Genomic DNA, 16,624 nt, shown 5'->3' on the forward strand with positions numbered 1-16,624 from the left:
CTACAGTAGTCATATTTTTGTAAATAAAGGGCAGTATTATAGCAGTTATATTCCTATACCTAGGAGAGTATTATAGTAACATATATATGTATATATTTAAGCATCCAAGGTCAAAGCACATATAAGGCTTTGGATCGTGATGAAAGGAGTAATTTATTTATCCCCTTAAGAGTATGTTTACACTGCAGAATGTCCATGCGGAATTCTGCATGAATATTCTGCACGGACATTTCCCAGCAGCACAGTCCTGTTGATTTTGATGGGATACTGCTGCTCTGTTCACACAACATCTGTCATGGCAATCCTGATTCTGGCATCTGCAAAAACATTGAAGCTGTTCAACGTTTTGGCGGATTCTGCACAGAAATGCGTTGCCATCTATGAGACGTCATATTTCCGAACGATCCTAGTACTGGCATGTTCTTCCTGTGCTCAGCTGTCTGTGGCATGTTCACACAGAAATGTTCTTTGTGGACATTCTACCGCGTCAAGCATGCTTGACAAAGGCTAACTATGTAGCCGAAACGTTGCACTATTTTGGGGTAACCAATAAAAAGTCTACAGCTTTGCACTACTTTGGAGCCTGCCAGGGGCGTAGCTAGAAACCACAGGGCCCCGGTGCAAAAATTTACCCAGGGCCCCCCTATCACCTGACAACCCGCTTCCCCAATCCCGGACGACCCCTTACTCGGCCACTCAAAGATATCAGTGACTACAGCACGGATGAGACACAGTCAGGAGAATACACAACGATATAAGTGACTGACAGGCAGGGCCAGACAGACAATACATAGGCCCAGGCATTTAAGAATAAGCAGCCAATCACCTTGGTTCCAGTTTCTCTCCAGCTGTTATAAAGCTATAACTCCCATCATGTCTGGAGAGTCTCAGGCATTATGGGAGTTGTAGTTTTGCTACAGATGGAGAGCCACAGATTAGGGTACAGCATCACCCATCATCACTGCAGAACTAACAAGTGACTCCAGCTCTGTTGGGACAGTCAGGAGAAAACACAATGATATCAGTGACCTGAGTGACGTTTTCTCTGTTGTCTTTTCTTTTCTTTTCTTCTTCTGGTCCAGACGTCAGGACGTCTTCCAGCTCCATCTTCTCTGCAGAGTCTGACACCCGGACATCATAGGTTCTCACTTTGTCAGTAGATCCTCATCCTCTGTATGAAGACAAAATCATTATAATTCTGCTAAATACTGTGCCCCCTGAATATAATACTGCCACACACTGTATCCCTTGAATATAAAACTACCATCCACTGTACTCCTGCATATAATACAGCCACCCACTGCACCCCCTGAATATAATACTGCCACCCACTGCATCCCCTGAATATAATCCTGCCACACTGTACCCCCTGAATATAATACTGCCAACTACTGTACCCCCTGAATATAATACCGCCAACTACTGCACCCCCTGAATATAATCCTGCCACACTGTACCCCCTGAATAATACTGCCAACTACTGTACCCCCTGAATATAATACTGCCACACACTGTACCCCCTGAATATAATACTGCTAACTACTGCACCCCCTGAATATAATACTGCCACCTACTGTACCCCCTGAATATAATACTGCCACCTACTGTACCCCCTGAATATAATACTGCCACACACTGCATCCCCTGAATATAATCCTGCCACACTGTACCCCCTGAATATAATACTGCCAACTACTGCATCCCCTGAATATAATCCTGCCACACTGTACCCCCTGAATATAATACTGCCAACTACTGTACCCCCTGAATATAGTACTGCCACACACTGCACCCCTGAATATAATACTGCCAACTACTGCACCCCCTGAATATAATACTGCCACACACTGTACCCCCTGAATATAATGCTGCCACCTACTGTACCCCCTGAATATAATACTGCCACACACTGTACCCCCTGAATATAATGCTGCCACACACTGTACCCCCTGAATATAATACTGCCACATACTGTATCCCCTGAATATGAAACTACCATACACTGTACCTCCTGCATATAATATTGCCACCTACTGTTCCACCCGAATATAACATTGCCACCTCTTGTTCACCCTGAAGAAAATATTGCCACACACTGTGCTCTCTGAATATAACACTGCCACACACTGTGCTCTCTGAATATAATACTACCACACACCATACCCTCTGAATATAATACTGCCACACAGTGCCCATGAACGTAATACTGCCACCCACTGTACCCCTGAATATAACACTTCTACACACTGTGCCCCTGAATATAAACCCTCAAAAATAACCATGCTATACGCGGTATCCTCTGAATATAACCCTGCCACACACTACCTTCCAAATATAATAATTCCTCCATAATAATAAAACTAATACTGTTGCACACTGTTTCTTCTCAGTTTAGCTTAATCACACCTGTCCTCCTCCAGACCCCTCTGTCCTCCTCCTGGCTCCTCTGTTCCAACCCCACTTTCCTCTCAGACCCATAAGTCCTCCTATGTGCTCCTCTTCCCCCCCCTCCCTAGACCACTAAGTCCTCTCCAGGCTCCTCTGCCCCCTCCCCAGACCCCAGAATTCTGCTCTAGGCTTCCCTATCAAACTCTCCAGACCCCAAAGTCTGACCCATACCCAATCACCTCCTGTCCCCCCACATTGATGAACAATATATGTATTTATGTATGATAGATGTGTATGAGACTGGTGTATGTATGGTAGATGTATGGTTATGATATTTGCGTGTATGATAGATGTATGCTACATATACACAGCATACACACACCTATCATTCATACATACATCTATCATCCACACATACATCATACATCCACACATCATAGATACATCCATCTAGCTTACACACATCTATCATACATACACACACAACACAAATACACACACATACACGCACACATCTAGCTTACACACATCTATCATACATACACAAATCACAAATACACATACATGCACACATCTAGCTTGCACACATCTATGAAACATACACACATCATACAAACACATGCCCGCCGCCTCCTACACCCCCCCTCCGCTCCTCCCACACACAAATGCATAATACATACATATACACGCACATCATACACACACTTACAATATACATAAACACATATCATGCATACACCTGCCGCCTCCAGATCTTCCCGCATAATACATCTCCACACATCATACATACATCCTTCTACCTTACACACATCTCCATACATACATCTTGCTTACACACATCTATCATTCATACACACACTTCATTCATACATCTTACATACAGTACATACACACATCATACATACACACGCCGCCTCCCCCCCACATGCATAATGCATACATACACACACATCATACATAAACACATCATATACACACCCGCTGCCTCAAAATCCCCCCACATAATACATCTCCACACATCATATATACATCCTTCTAGCTTACACACATCTCCACACATCATACATACATACATGTTGCTTAGACACATCATTCATACACCATACACACATCATACATACAGCATACATACAGTACATACACACACATCATATATACACCATACATACAGTACATACACACCATACATACAGTACATACACTCATCATACATACACCATACATACAGTACATACACACATCATACATACACCATACATACAGTACATACACACACATCATACATACACCATACATACAGTACATATACACACATCATACATACACCATACATACAGTACATATATGCACATCATACATACACCATACATACAGTACATATATGCACATCATACATACACCATACATACAGTACATATATGCACATCATACATACACCATGCATACAGTACATACACACACATCATACATACACCATACATATAGTACATATACACACATCATACATACACCATACCCATACAGTACATATATGCACATCATACATACACCATACATACAGTACATACACACACATCATACATACACCATACATATAGTACATATACACGCATCATACATACACCGTACATACACACACATCATACATACACCATACATATAGTACATATACACGCATCATACATACACCATACATACAGTACATACACACATCATACATACACCATACATACAGTACATTTACACACTTCATACATACACCATACATACAGTACATACACACACATCATATACACACCATACATACAGTACATTTACACACATCATACATACACCATACATACAGTACATATATGCACATCATACATACACCATACATACAGTACATACACACACATTATACATACACCATACATACAGTACATATATGCACATCATACATACACCATACATACAGTACATACACACACATCATACATACACCATACATACAGTACATTTACACACTTCATACATACACCATACATACAGTACATACACACACATCATATACACACCATACATACAGTACATTTACACACATCATATACACCATACATACAGTACATATATGCACATCATACATACACCATACATACAGTACATACACACACATCATACATACACACTCTGCCTCTGGACCCTAAATATAACCTCCCTCTCCGGACCCGAAATTAACAACCCCCCCCCCTTCCGGACCCGAAATTAACCCCCACACCCCCCCCCCCTTCTGGACCCAAAACTAAGCCCCAGCAACCCGACCACCAGCCCACCCCTGCCGCTCCTCCGGACCCCAAATTAAGCCCCCCGCTGCTCCTTCATTAACCCCTCCTCACTCACCTGCGGCCGCCATGAAGTTCAGCGTGGAGACCTGCTGGTGATCCGGTCCCTCCTCTGCGCTCACTCCCAGGCTCACTCCTGCGCTACATACGGCGAGGGAAGGAGGGGGTGTATGTCTCGGCAACATTATGGTGTGTACTTAGGGGTTGTGGTAGAAGATTTGGGGGGGGGGTTGAGGCTAGCGCCGCGCCGGGCCTGGTACTGGCAGCGCCGCTGCCACAAGCCTCCCCTTCAGGCCCGGGACCTGGGGGTGTGCCTGGGGGCCCGACCTGCGGCCGTAGTATAGTATATTGGAAGGGTGGGTGGCCCTGCGGGCCCCCTGTGCTAAGGGGCCCGGTCGCAATGGTGACCTTTGCGACCTCTATAGCTACGCCACTGGAGCCTGCTACTTCATTGCTTTGACCTTTACTATTTTGCTGTTGATATTCTGGATTGGCTTTCTGGATGATCGCCTGCACAGTAGCTTGGTCATGTGCTGTTTTGAATGTTTTCCCTCTCTCTATCTATCTATCTATCTATCTATCTATCTATCTATATATATCATCTGAAACAGTATTATAGTAGTTGCTGTATATTATTGACCATAGAAGGCATTTGTTTAGTATATATATATATTTGATACTTACAATATATATAATATCGGACTATCTGTTCTTTTCTTCTAGTCAATGCACTCTCACCTGGATGGTTAGATTCTACCTTACCTTTTACAGGTAAGACAATTACCATTTAAATCAGTATCCAGTGATGAAAAGGTATTTCGCTTTTAGTATCCCTTGTTGCTCATTTATTCGCTCTTCCCACAAGGGCCCAATAGTTATTGGGTCCAAATGTCTTATGAAAAGCAGTGTTCTATTGTCTATTAGATTGTATGTATATGATGACTATGAGTAAGAGAGTTTTGAAGAGAACCGGTCATCACTTACAATATGCATGAACCACAAGTCACCTGGGTGGTTCACAGTAGCTTCTCCCCATCATCACAGGTGAGGGCAAGCAAGGAGGTATGCTAGGCTGTGACACTTGAGCAACTGGGCTCCACCTTCTTGACCGCTGGATGAGAAATAAAAAGGAAATTTTATAAGTTTGGCAGCCACCATCAGCTCCAGGAAAGGTATTGTATGCTTTTATACCTAAGCAGTTATCCAACGGTGTCTGCAGCTGTTAATAGCAAATAGAGGCGACAGATTCCCTTTAACACTTGCACAAAATTAGACGCAGGGGCAATTCAACTTTGTTACATTTTTGTGCAGTGGGAGGTGACCACTATGACTACACATGGACATGTTTATATTACAGCCATTTCTGTTTTGCCCATTACTGTACAGAAGACATGGGTCAATGAGTTAGGGTGCATTCGCACTATGATTGAGCCCTTTGAGTTTAAAATACATCAGCAAAAAGGAAAAATGGCATGCCTATGTGCCCTTGCATGTACAGGCATGGGTCCCATTGATTTCAATGGCCCAAACATAGTGAGCTAGTAACTACGTCCAGGTTTTTTTTCTGAGAGAATAGTTTTATCTAAAACTCAAAAGCATGGAGACAAAGCTTGTGTTCACTCTAAATGAATAGGTGGGTGAAATCAGTGGGGCTGCATCTCTTTGTGCACAGATGACATTTTGATGACACAAGTGAGCATGACATTTTGCCAACGTACCCATGAAGAGCACAAACCTTGTGTAAATACACCCTTGCACTACTCCTTTTGTGTCATTAAATATAACCTCAACGCTAAAAATATAACCAGTCTGACCATGGAGAGAGTGAGCTCTTTGTTTGTTTAAAAAAAATACATTTATTGTAATCTTGACATCATGGCAGACAGTACATTAAACAAGAAATATTTATCTAAAGGTAAGTCCTTAGCATAAGTAAATAATGTAGGAGGGTTGTGTAGGCATGTCCATAAATCTTGTCTCACGAGCTGGGATTTCTTCCTTAGTACTTTATCCAGTGTGGTGGATCCATCTTGAAATGTCCATCAAAATAGCCGCCTTTGTTAGCTTCCTCCAGCTGGAGGGCTGTACAGGACTTCCTGGAGACCTTTGTCCGTTCCCCCATCTATCCACCTGGCTTTCTCTGGAGCAACTTATGCTCAAATGATGGGTGTGTCCATCATGATTGAAGGTGTGTCCTTTATAAATGTGGGATTGTTTATCCTAATTGATCATGTGTCTACTATCCATAAATATACAAATATAGTTTATTAAAAGTATATATCTCCTTCTAGTGGGTATATATCTCCTTCTGCTACATATATACTGAAATAATACCGTATTTATCGGGGTATACCACGCACCGGCCTATAACACGCACCCTCATTTGGTAAAATGAGGGTGTGTGTGTGTGCATGTGTATACCCCGATACACTGTTTCTGACCCCGCAGAAGCCCCCAGGAAAGGCAGGGGGAGAGAGGCCGTCGCTGCCCGCTTCTCTCCCCCTGCCTTTCCTGGGGTCTAGAGCCCTGCTGCCGCCGCTTCTCTCCCCCTGCTATCGGCGCCGCTGCCCCTTCTCTCCCCCTGGCTATCGGCGCCGCTGCCCCTTCTCTCCCCCTGGCTATTGGTGCCGCTGCCCCATTGCCGGCGCTGATAGCCAGGGGGAGAGAAGCGGCGCCGGCAATGGGGCAGCGGTGCCAATAGACAGGGGGAGAGAAGGGGCAGCGGCACCCATTGCCAGCGGCGCTGCCCCGTTGCCTCCCCCATCCCCGGTTGTATAATTACCTGTTGCCGGGGTCCGCGCTGCTTCTGGCCTCCGATGTGGTGTCCCCTGCGTCGTTGCTATGCGCTGAGAGACGCAATGACGAGTGACGTCACTCGTCATTGCACCGCGCCGTGCCGCGCATAGCAACGACGCAGGGGATGCCACACCAGAGGCCAGAAGCAGCGCGGACCCAACAGGTGATTATACAACCGGGGATGGGGGAGGCAACGGGGCAGCGGTGCCGGCAATGGGTGCCGCTGCCCCTTCTCTCCCCCTGTCTATCGGCGCCGCTGCCCCATTTCCGGTGCCCCTTCTCTCCCCCTGGCTATCGGAGTCGGCAATGGGGCAGCTGCACCGATAGCCATGGGGAGAGTAGGGGCAGCGGCACCGATAGCCAGGGGTAGAGAAGCGGCGGCAGCAGCAGGGCTCTAGACCCCAGGACAGGCAGGGGCAGAGAAGCCAGCAGCGACGGAAGGTCTCTGCACCTGCAAAAGCCGCTGCAGTTCATTGATTTAAAGCGCCCGCTTTAAATCATTGAACTGCAGCGGCTTATTGCCGTATAACACGCACATAGACTTTAGGCAAAAAATTTTAGCCTAAAAAATGCGTGTTATACGCCGATAAATACGGTATCTATAGAAATGATATCCTTTGACAACTGGTGAGCATGTGGCATATAGTTAATAACCTTGGTTATTATGTGATATTGAAAAATGTTTGAGATTAAATACATTTTTGAATTCTCAAAATAAAGATTTTTCCACATACAATTACCATATATAGTATTAATTACCAAATCGTTACTTAGTACTTTTCTTCATAAATAAATTAGACAACCTCCAATAAATTAGCATATATTATAGAATATCAAGTGTAAGTAAACTAATCAATTCATGACATTATTGGGTAATATTATCATTAATTCAAATAATTCTATGTCATAGCATATCATGATATGTACCAGATCATGTTGTACTAGTCCATATTATGATAAACTATGTCATATTATAATATCATATTAAATTTATACCATGTTGTATTATAGTATGTCATGTTATGTGGTGGTATACTGTAATTAATTTTTCATAAAAAACATTAACTAATACCTAAACCTAATCTAGATCTTCTTGTCTTCTTCTCTTGGGCCTTTAACCCCTTAATGACCACAGACGTAAATGTACGTCCTGGTTTGGCGGGACTTCCCGCACCAGGACGTACATTTACGTCCTGTGTATGACCTCGAGCATCGGAAGGGTGCTCGCTTCATATACGGCAGGTTCCGGCTGCTAGCAGCAGCCGGGGACCCGCCCGTAATGGCCGACATCCGCGATCGCGCGGATGTCCGCCATTAACCCCTCTGATGCCGTGATCAATACAGATCACGGCATCGGCGGCATTTTGATTGGATGATCGGATCGCCCGCAGCGCTGCCGCGGCGATCCGATCATCCAGCATGCCAGCCGGAGGTCCCCTCACCTGGCTCCGGCCGTCTCCCGGGGTCTTCTGCTCTGGTCTGCGATCGAGCAGACCAGAGCAGAAGATCACCGATAATACTGAGCAGTGCTGTGTCCTATGCATAGCACTGCACAGTATTAGCAATCAAACGATTGATATATATAGTCCCCTATGGGGACATAAAAAGTGTAAAAAAAAATTGACAAATGTAAAAATAAAAAGTAAAAAAAAGTTAAAAAAACCCTCCCCCAATAAAAATGAAAATTGTCAGTTTTTCCCATTTTACCCCCAAAAAGCATAACTGTTTTTAATAAACATATTTGGTATCGCCGCGTGCGTAAATGTCCGAACTAATGTATACTAAAATATAATGTATACTAAAATATAATGTTAATGATCCCGTACGGTGAATGGCGTAAACGTAAAAAATAAAAAAAAGTCCAAAAATGCAGCTTTTTTGTCACATTTTATAAAAAATAAATAAATAATAAAAATTATCTAAAAGTTTTATACAACAGTTCACAGCGTAGAGACAGCACTGGCACAGCTGCGGCAACACCCTATTGTTCTATGAGCTCTCACGCGACCAAATGCTGGGAAAGCAGGGAGTAATGAGGTAATGCCGTCCGTAACAAACCGGGTGCTCAATCCTCTAAAGTATACAAAGTAGAATCCAGGAAGAGCAAAGAAATAAGGAGGCACTCACGGTTTTGTCGGGGTGACAGCAAGCTTCTTTATTTCAGGTGCGGCGTGCGATCATCGGCGTGGGACGCCAGACCAGTGCAGACAGGTAGTGACAAATGTTTCACGCCCCTTCTGGGCGTTTCTTCAGACTCACCTTCCTCCTGCTTCACGCACAGGTAAATAGTCCACCCAGCGTGACGTCAGGGGGAAGGGGTAGTGTCTCGATGTGAAATAAAACCACAATTTAAAAACAAGACAACTGTATGCAAAAATCAAACATGAAGAGCAACATAATGGTATTTATAAAAATACACTAAGATCAAGGCGGTCGTTCAAGCCCAAGTTACCTTGAGCATTGAGTTCGAGGATAAGTCTCGCCTCTCGCTGCAACAGGGTTTTTAGCCGATCCATGCCTTCCTTTTGATTAACCCTTTCTATACCTAAAAAGGTAAGGCAGGAGGCATCACTGGAATGGCAGGTTACGATATGTTCAATCAACCTGGGGCTACCATGTCCTGTTTTTATGGAATGCACATGTTCCCTAAATCTAATATTAAGGGCTCTTTTAGTGCACCCTATATAAAACCTCTTGCAGGGGCAGAGTATTGCATAAATGACAAAATTAGTCCGACAGCAAATTACATCCTTGAACCTAATATTTTTACCTCCAATATTTATCGTTTTCTCTGGATTGATGAAACTACACCAGTTACAAGAATTACAGCGATAATTTCCTGGGGATAAAGTTCTACTTAACCAGTTCTTGTCTTGTTTTTTTATCTCAAATTTACTTTGAACTAATTAGTTTTTCAGATTCCTGGTTTTACGGAACGCTATCAAGGGTTTATTTTTAGTAATGTCCCTTAAAATAGTGTTGTTCTGCACCAAGAACCAGTTATCACAAATGATTTTCTTAATTCTTTCAGCCATCGGGCTGAATTGAAAAGAAAAAGTAAAGGGAGGAGATTTCTCCTTTCTATGATCACTGTGTTTCTTGTTGTAAAACTTTTGTCCTTTCAGAAGGTCGCTTCTTTTTTGTTTAGAAGCTCTTTCTAGAGCCTGGTTTAGGATAGGTTCTGGGTAACCTCTAATTAATAGGCGTTTTTTCAAGTCCATTGCCTGCAACATAAAATCTTCGTCGCTGCTATTCACTCTTTTTAAACGCAAAAATTGTCCATATGGGACAGCTTTTTTTTACGTGTGTGGGGTGATAGGACCCATAATGCAGCAACGAGTTGCAGGCAGTGGGCTTGCGATAGCCCTTCGTTTTTAGGCTATTGTTCTCTAAGTTGATCAATACGTCCAAGAATTCTAATTCTCTGCCACCTACTTTGCTAGTAAATTTCAAATTCATGTCATTGGATGCGTTCAGTTCAGACACGAAGTCCGCAAAAGCGGACTCCGTGTCTGTCCATACAATGAACACGTCATCCACGAAACGTCTATAGCATGCTATCGACTTCAAATGTTTATTTTTGCCAAAAAATATATATTTTTTCTCAAACATAGCTACAAACAGGTTAGCCAGTGTGCACGCCACTGGCGTCCCCATAGCTACACCTCCCGTCTGTGTGAACCATTGTTCACCGAATTTAAAGGAGTTGTTTGATAAAATAAATTCAAGGGATTCACAGATGAAGTCGATGCATGCCTCACTCTTGTCAGACGATGATAACAAATCTCGTACCTCTACTGCTAAATCTTGAGGTATACTTGTATAGAGGCTTTCTATGTCCACAGACGTAAGGATGCAGTCTGCTGGCCATGAAAGTCCTTCTAAGGTTAACAAAAACTCATTTGTATCTTTGACTAGAGATGGAATTTCAGATAGAAGTGGATGGAGTAACCAGTCCACAAATTTTGAGATGGGTTCAGTTAGGGTCCCCACACCGGAGACAATGGGTCGTCCGGGTGGGGACTCTAAAGTTTTATGTATTTTAGGAAGGAAGTACCACTGGGCAACCCTCGGGGATTTAGGGAGTAAGAATGCAACAGTAAAGATATTTACCAAGTCATGAGTGTAAAAAATCTTGAACAAAAAGTAGCCAATCTGGCAGAAAAAGAGACACGGCTCTTTTGGACTTTAAAATCACTTAAGTCTTATAATGAATGTAGTCGGGTCCCTAGGGGACTAAGAAACTGTAAAGAGCCCGCGTTATACACAGATGACAAGGTTTTTCTAAGTGAATGGGCGAAAATACATGAGGATTATTCTTTGAGAATGATGCAATTAGTAATTGTCCGACATGAAAGAGAATATAATGACATCACCTCTGACCTTTTAAAAGCAAAAATGGAACTAAAGGTTCGAGTTTCAGCAGAACAGTTTTCTTCTTTTCTCACTAGATTGGATAAAAAACTAACCTCAATTCAAGCGGTTATTAAGGACATTAAAAAAGACAAGTTTATTCGGGACAAAACAGACTACGATACCGACAAGATCTTTACCTTTGCCAAAAATGGGAGAAAACAAAGAAATCCCAGAAATCGACGTAATAACAAAAATCAATATACCAGAAAAAATAATAATAAAAAAAGTGACTACTGGACTACGGATTCAGAGTCAAGTGGTGCTGAGGAGTCAAACCGTAATGATAAGAGTGAAGAAAACGTCCTCGCAAAAGATCAACTGACTAATATCCCATCTACATTGACATCAAGGTGCCCTTTAGGAGAAAAACAAGGAGGGGACATCAAAGATGGGCGAAACAAAAGTACAAGTCAGAAGCGGAAGAATGTGTCATGGAAACAATAAGTGACTGTCAGGACACTCTGGCCATCATTAATCTGACTGACGTAGTAATAGATGGACATACTGAAAGTTTACTTAAAAAAGGTCTTAATTATTGTCTTACTGAACAGTTCGATAATATACAGTTTGAAATCGATCTTTTCAAAACTGTAAGAAAAATGAATCTAAAAAAGTTTTTTTTTTGTACTAATAAACTTCCTAATGAGCAACCCAGATTAGAGGGTGAGATCCCTGTCAGTATAGGTCCTTTGGGATTCAGTGTCTTCCAGGATGCCCCAGAAGCGGAACTGGAGGGCTTGGAATCCCTTATAGACCTACTGAATGAAAACGATTCTAGCCCCTCAGAGTTCGATATGTCACAAACCATTTTTCAGGTCCAGGAATTCACTGGAGGTAATAGATCTACTTTCTGCCCCCCGCTGGCACCTGGGAGCAGTTTAGATCTTTTTCAAAAAAGAGTTCTAGAAAGTATAAAAGCACTCAAATACCCTGTACATGGTGCTAATATCAGCAGGGAAGAATCATTAGCTTTAGAACAACTGAAAAAAAGAGATGACATAATAATCAAAAAATCAGATAAGGGAGGAAATATAGTCCTTATGAAAAAAAGCTATTACATACAGGAAGCTAATAGACAGCTTAACGATAATAGATTCTATCAAAAACTTTCTTCCAACCCTTTGAGTAAAACTACTAGTAAATTACAGTCCCTGCTACGTATCTACACAGAAAAGGGGGTTCTATCTAAAAAAATGGCAGAAAAATTACTCCCTAAATCCCCGAGGGTTGCCCAGTGGTACTTCCTTCCTAAAGTACATAAAACTTTAGAGTCCCCACCCGGACGACCCATTGTCTCCGGTGTGGGGACCCTAACTGAACCCATCTCAAAATTTGTGGACTGGTTACTCCATCCACTTCTATCTGAAATTCCATCCCTAGTCAAAGATACAAATGAGTTTTTGTTAACCTTAGAAGGACTTTCATGGCCAGCAGACTGCATCCTTACGTCTGTGGACATAGAAAGCCTCTATACAAGTATACCTCAAGATTTAGCAGTAGAGGTTGTACGAGATTTGTTATCATCGTCTGACAAGAGTGAGGCATGCATCGACTTCATCTGTGAATCCCTTGAATTTATTTTATCAAACAACTCCTTTAAATTCGGTGAACAATGGTTCACACCGACGGGAGGTGTAGCTATGGGGACGCCAGTGGCGTGCACACTGGCTAACCTGTTTGTAGCTATGTTTGAGAAAAAATATATATTTTTTGGCAAAAATAAACATTTGAAGTCGATAGCATGCTATAGACGTTTCGTGGATGACGTGTTCATTGTATGGACAGACACGGAGTCCGCTTTTGCGGACTTCGTGTCTGAACTGAACGCATCCAATGACATGAATTTGAAATTTACTAGCAAAGTAGGTGGCAGAGAATTAGAATTCTTGGACGTATTGATCAACTTAGAGAACAATAGCCTAAAAACGAAGGGCTATCGCAAGCCCACTGCCTGCAACTCGTTGCTGCATTATGGGTCCTATCACCCCACACACGTAAAAAAAAGCTGTCCCATATGGACAGTTTTTGCGTTTAAAAAGAGTGAATAGCAGCGACGAAGATTTTATGTTGCAGGCAATGGACTTGAAAAAACGCCTATTAATTAGAGGTTACCCAGAACCTATCCTAAACCAGGCTCTAGAAAGAGCTTCTAAACAAAAAAGAAGCGACCTTCTGAAAGGACAAAAGTTTTACAACAAGAAACACAGTGATCATAGAAAGGAGAAATCTCCTCCCTTTACTTTTTCTTTTCAATTCAGCCCGATGGCTGAAAGAATTAAGAAAATCATTTGTGATAACTGGTTCTTGGTGCAGAACGACACTATTTTAAGGGACATTACTAAAAATAAACCCTTGATAGCGTTCCGTAAAACCAGGAATCTGAAAAAAGAATTAGTTCAAAGTAAATTTGAGATAAAAAAACAAGACAAGAACTGGTTAAGTAGAACTTTATCCCCAGGAAATTATAGCTGTAATTCTTGTAACTGGTGTAGTTTCATCAATCCAGAGAAAACGATAAATATTGGAGGTAAAAATATTAGGTTCAAGGATGTAATTTGCTGTCGGACTAATTTTGTAATTTATGCAATACTCTGCCCCTGCAAGAGGTTTTATATAGGGTGCACTAAAAGAGCCCTTAATATTAGATTTAGGGAACATGTGCATTCCATAAAAACTGGACATGGTAGCCCCAGGTTGATTGAACATATCGTAACCTGCCATTCCAGTGATGCCTCCTGCCTTACCTTTTTAGGTATAGAAAGGGTTAATCAAAAGGAAGGCATGGATCGGCTAAAAACCCTGTTGCAGCGAGAGGCGAGACTTATCCTCGAACTCAATGCTCAAGGTAACTTGGGCTTGAACGACCGCCTTGATCTTAGTGTATTTTTATAAATACCATTATGTTGCTCTTCATGTTTGATTTTTGCATACAGTTGTCTTGTTTTTAAATTGTGGTTTTATTTCACATCTAGACACTACCCCTTCCCCCTGACGTCACGCTGGATGGACTATTTACCTGTGCGTTAAGCAGGAGGAAGGGGAGTCTGAAGAAACGCCCAGAAGGGGCGTGAAACATTTGTCACTACCTGTCTGCACTGGTCTGGCGTCCCACGCCGATGATCGCATGCCGCACCTGAAATAAAGAAGCTTGCTGTCACCCCGACAAAACCGTGAGTGCCTCCTTATTTCTTTGCTCTTCCTGGATTCTAAAAGTTTTATATATGCAAATGTGGCATCCAAAAATGAGGCCTCATACCGCCCTATATACGGAAAAATGAAAAAGTTATAGATGGTCAAAATAGGGCGATTTTAGATTACTGATTTTGTACAAAAAGTTTTAGATTTTTTTTAAGCGGTACAAAAATATAAAAGTATCTAGCCATGGGTATCATTTTAATCCTATTGACCCACAAAATAAAGAACACATGTCATTTTTACTGTAAAGTGTACAGTGTGAAAACGAAACCCTCCAAAATGTGCCAAATTTTGGTTTTCATTTAAATTCCCTCCCTAAAAAATTTTTTTTTTGGGTTCGCCGTACATTTTATGGTCAAATTTGAGGTTTCATTACAAAGTACAATTGGTCACGCAAAAAACAAGCCCTTATATGGGTCTGTAGATGGAAATATAAAAGAGTTATGGATGTTAGAAGGCGAGGAGAAAAAAACGAAAACGCAAAAATAAAATTGGCCTGGTCCTTGAGGTGAAAATGGGCTTGGACATTAAGGGGTTAAAAAAAAATTTAATATAGAAGATCAATGTAACTTTTTATCATTACACAGTCCATAAAAGTCTTTGAAAAATAATGCATCATCATCCCTATATTACTTTGTTTTTCTGTCATCATCTTTTTCATTTTCTTTGCTGAGGTTAGTCTTTGGTAAGCAACAACAATTCTTGTCCTCTGGACAGCAAGGAGTTAATGTCTCTTGATGAGTCACTTTCACGCAGACTCTGTATCTTTTACTGTACAGCACTGCAAGGGTTAAATTTAAAGGGGAACTCCGGTGGAAAGAAGTAGAAAACAAATGTTTTCAAATCAACTGGTGCCTGAAAGTTAAACAGATTTGTAAATTACTTCTATTAAAAAATCTTAATCCTTCCAGTACTTATTAGCTGCTGTATAAAACAGAGAAATGTGTGAATTTCTTTCCAGTCTAACAACAGTGCTCTCTGCTGACACCTCTGTCCGTGTCAGAACTGTCCGGATCAGAATCATATCCGCATAGAAAACCTCTCCTACTGGGAAGTTCCTGACAAGAACAGAGGTGTCAGTAGAGAGCACTGTTGTCAGGCTGGAAAGAACTTCACAAATTTCTCTGTAGTATATCTGTAGTATATAGAAGCTGATAAGTACTAGAAGGGTTAAGATTTTTAAATAAAAGTGATCTACAAACCTGTTTAACTTTCTTGCACCAGTTGATTTGAATAAACTTTTTTTCCACCGGAGTTCCCCTTTAACTCTTCAACTTCTTGCTGGAACAACAGCTGGTGGTCAGATACCTCACTCTATAACTGGACACAGGTGCAGGTGATAATTTTTTCTCATACTTGACTCAGCCTTTCCATCAGTCATCTGTTGAACTAGAAATCTCAGCAGGTCCACTTTACATTCCTTTGATACAGGAAAATCTTTGCAAAGGTTTCCTTTGGTTGGGCCCAAGAGTCTTTTTCCTCTGTAGAAACAACTTGTATAGTCTTTG

The 16,624-nt window shown here is 41.9% G+C and overlaps 1 protein-coding gene across 5 annotated transcripts in view; it reads left to right on the plus strand.

Annotated features, from left to right (window-relative positions):
• The window catches only part of LRP3 (LDL receptor related protein 3), a 156,301-nt gene that overhangs the window by 106,367 nt on the left and 33,310 nt on the right, over positions 1-16,624 (plus strand). For 2 of the 5 annotated variants that reach the window (XM_056525774.1, XM_056525773.1), the window contains one exon: positions 5,433-5,480. The exons of 1 other annotated variant lie outside the window; for it this stretch is intronic. In XM_056525774.1, the coding sequence (XP_056381749.1) occupies positions 5,433-5,480 (48 nt within the window). Of the gene's footprint in view, positions 1-5,432; positions 5,481-5,505; positions 5,523-5,819; positions 5,882-16,624 lie in introns of those variants that run through there. 2 more of the 5 variants (XM_056525777.1, XM_056525775.1) reach the window with 2 other exon arrangements.

This window comes from Hyla sarda, chromosome 6, assembly GCF_029499605.1.
Source record: "Hyla sarda isolate aHylSar1 chromosome 6, aHylSar1.hap1, whole genome shotgun sequence".
In the NCBI taxonomy this organism is placed as follows: domain Eukaryota; kingdom Metazoa; phylum Chordata; class Amphibia; order Anura; family Hylidae; genus Hyla; species Hyla sarda.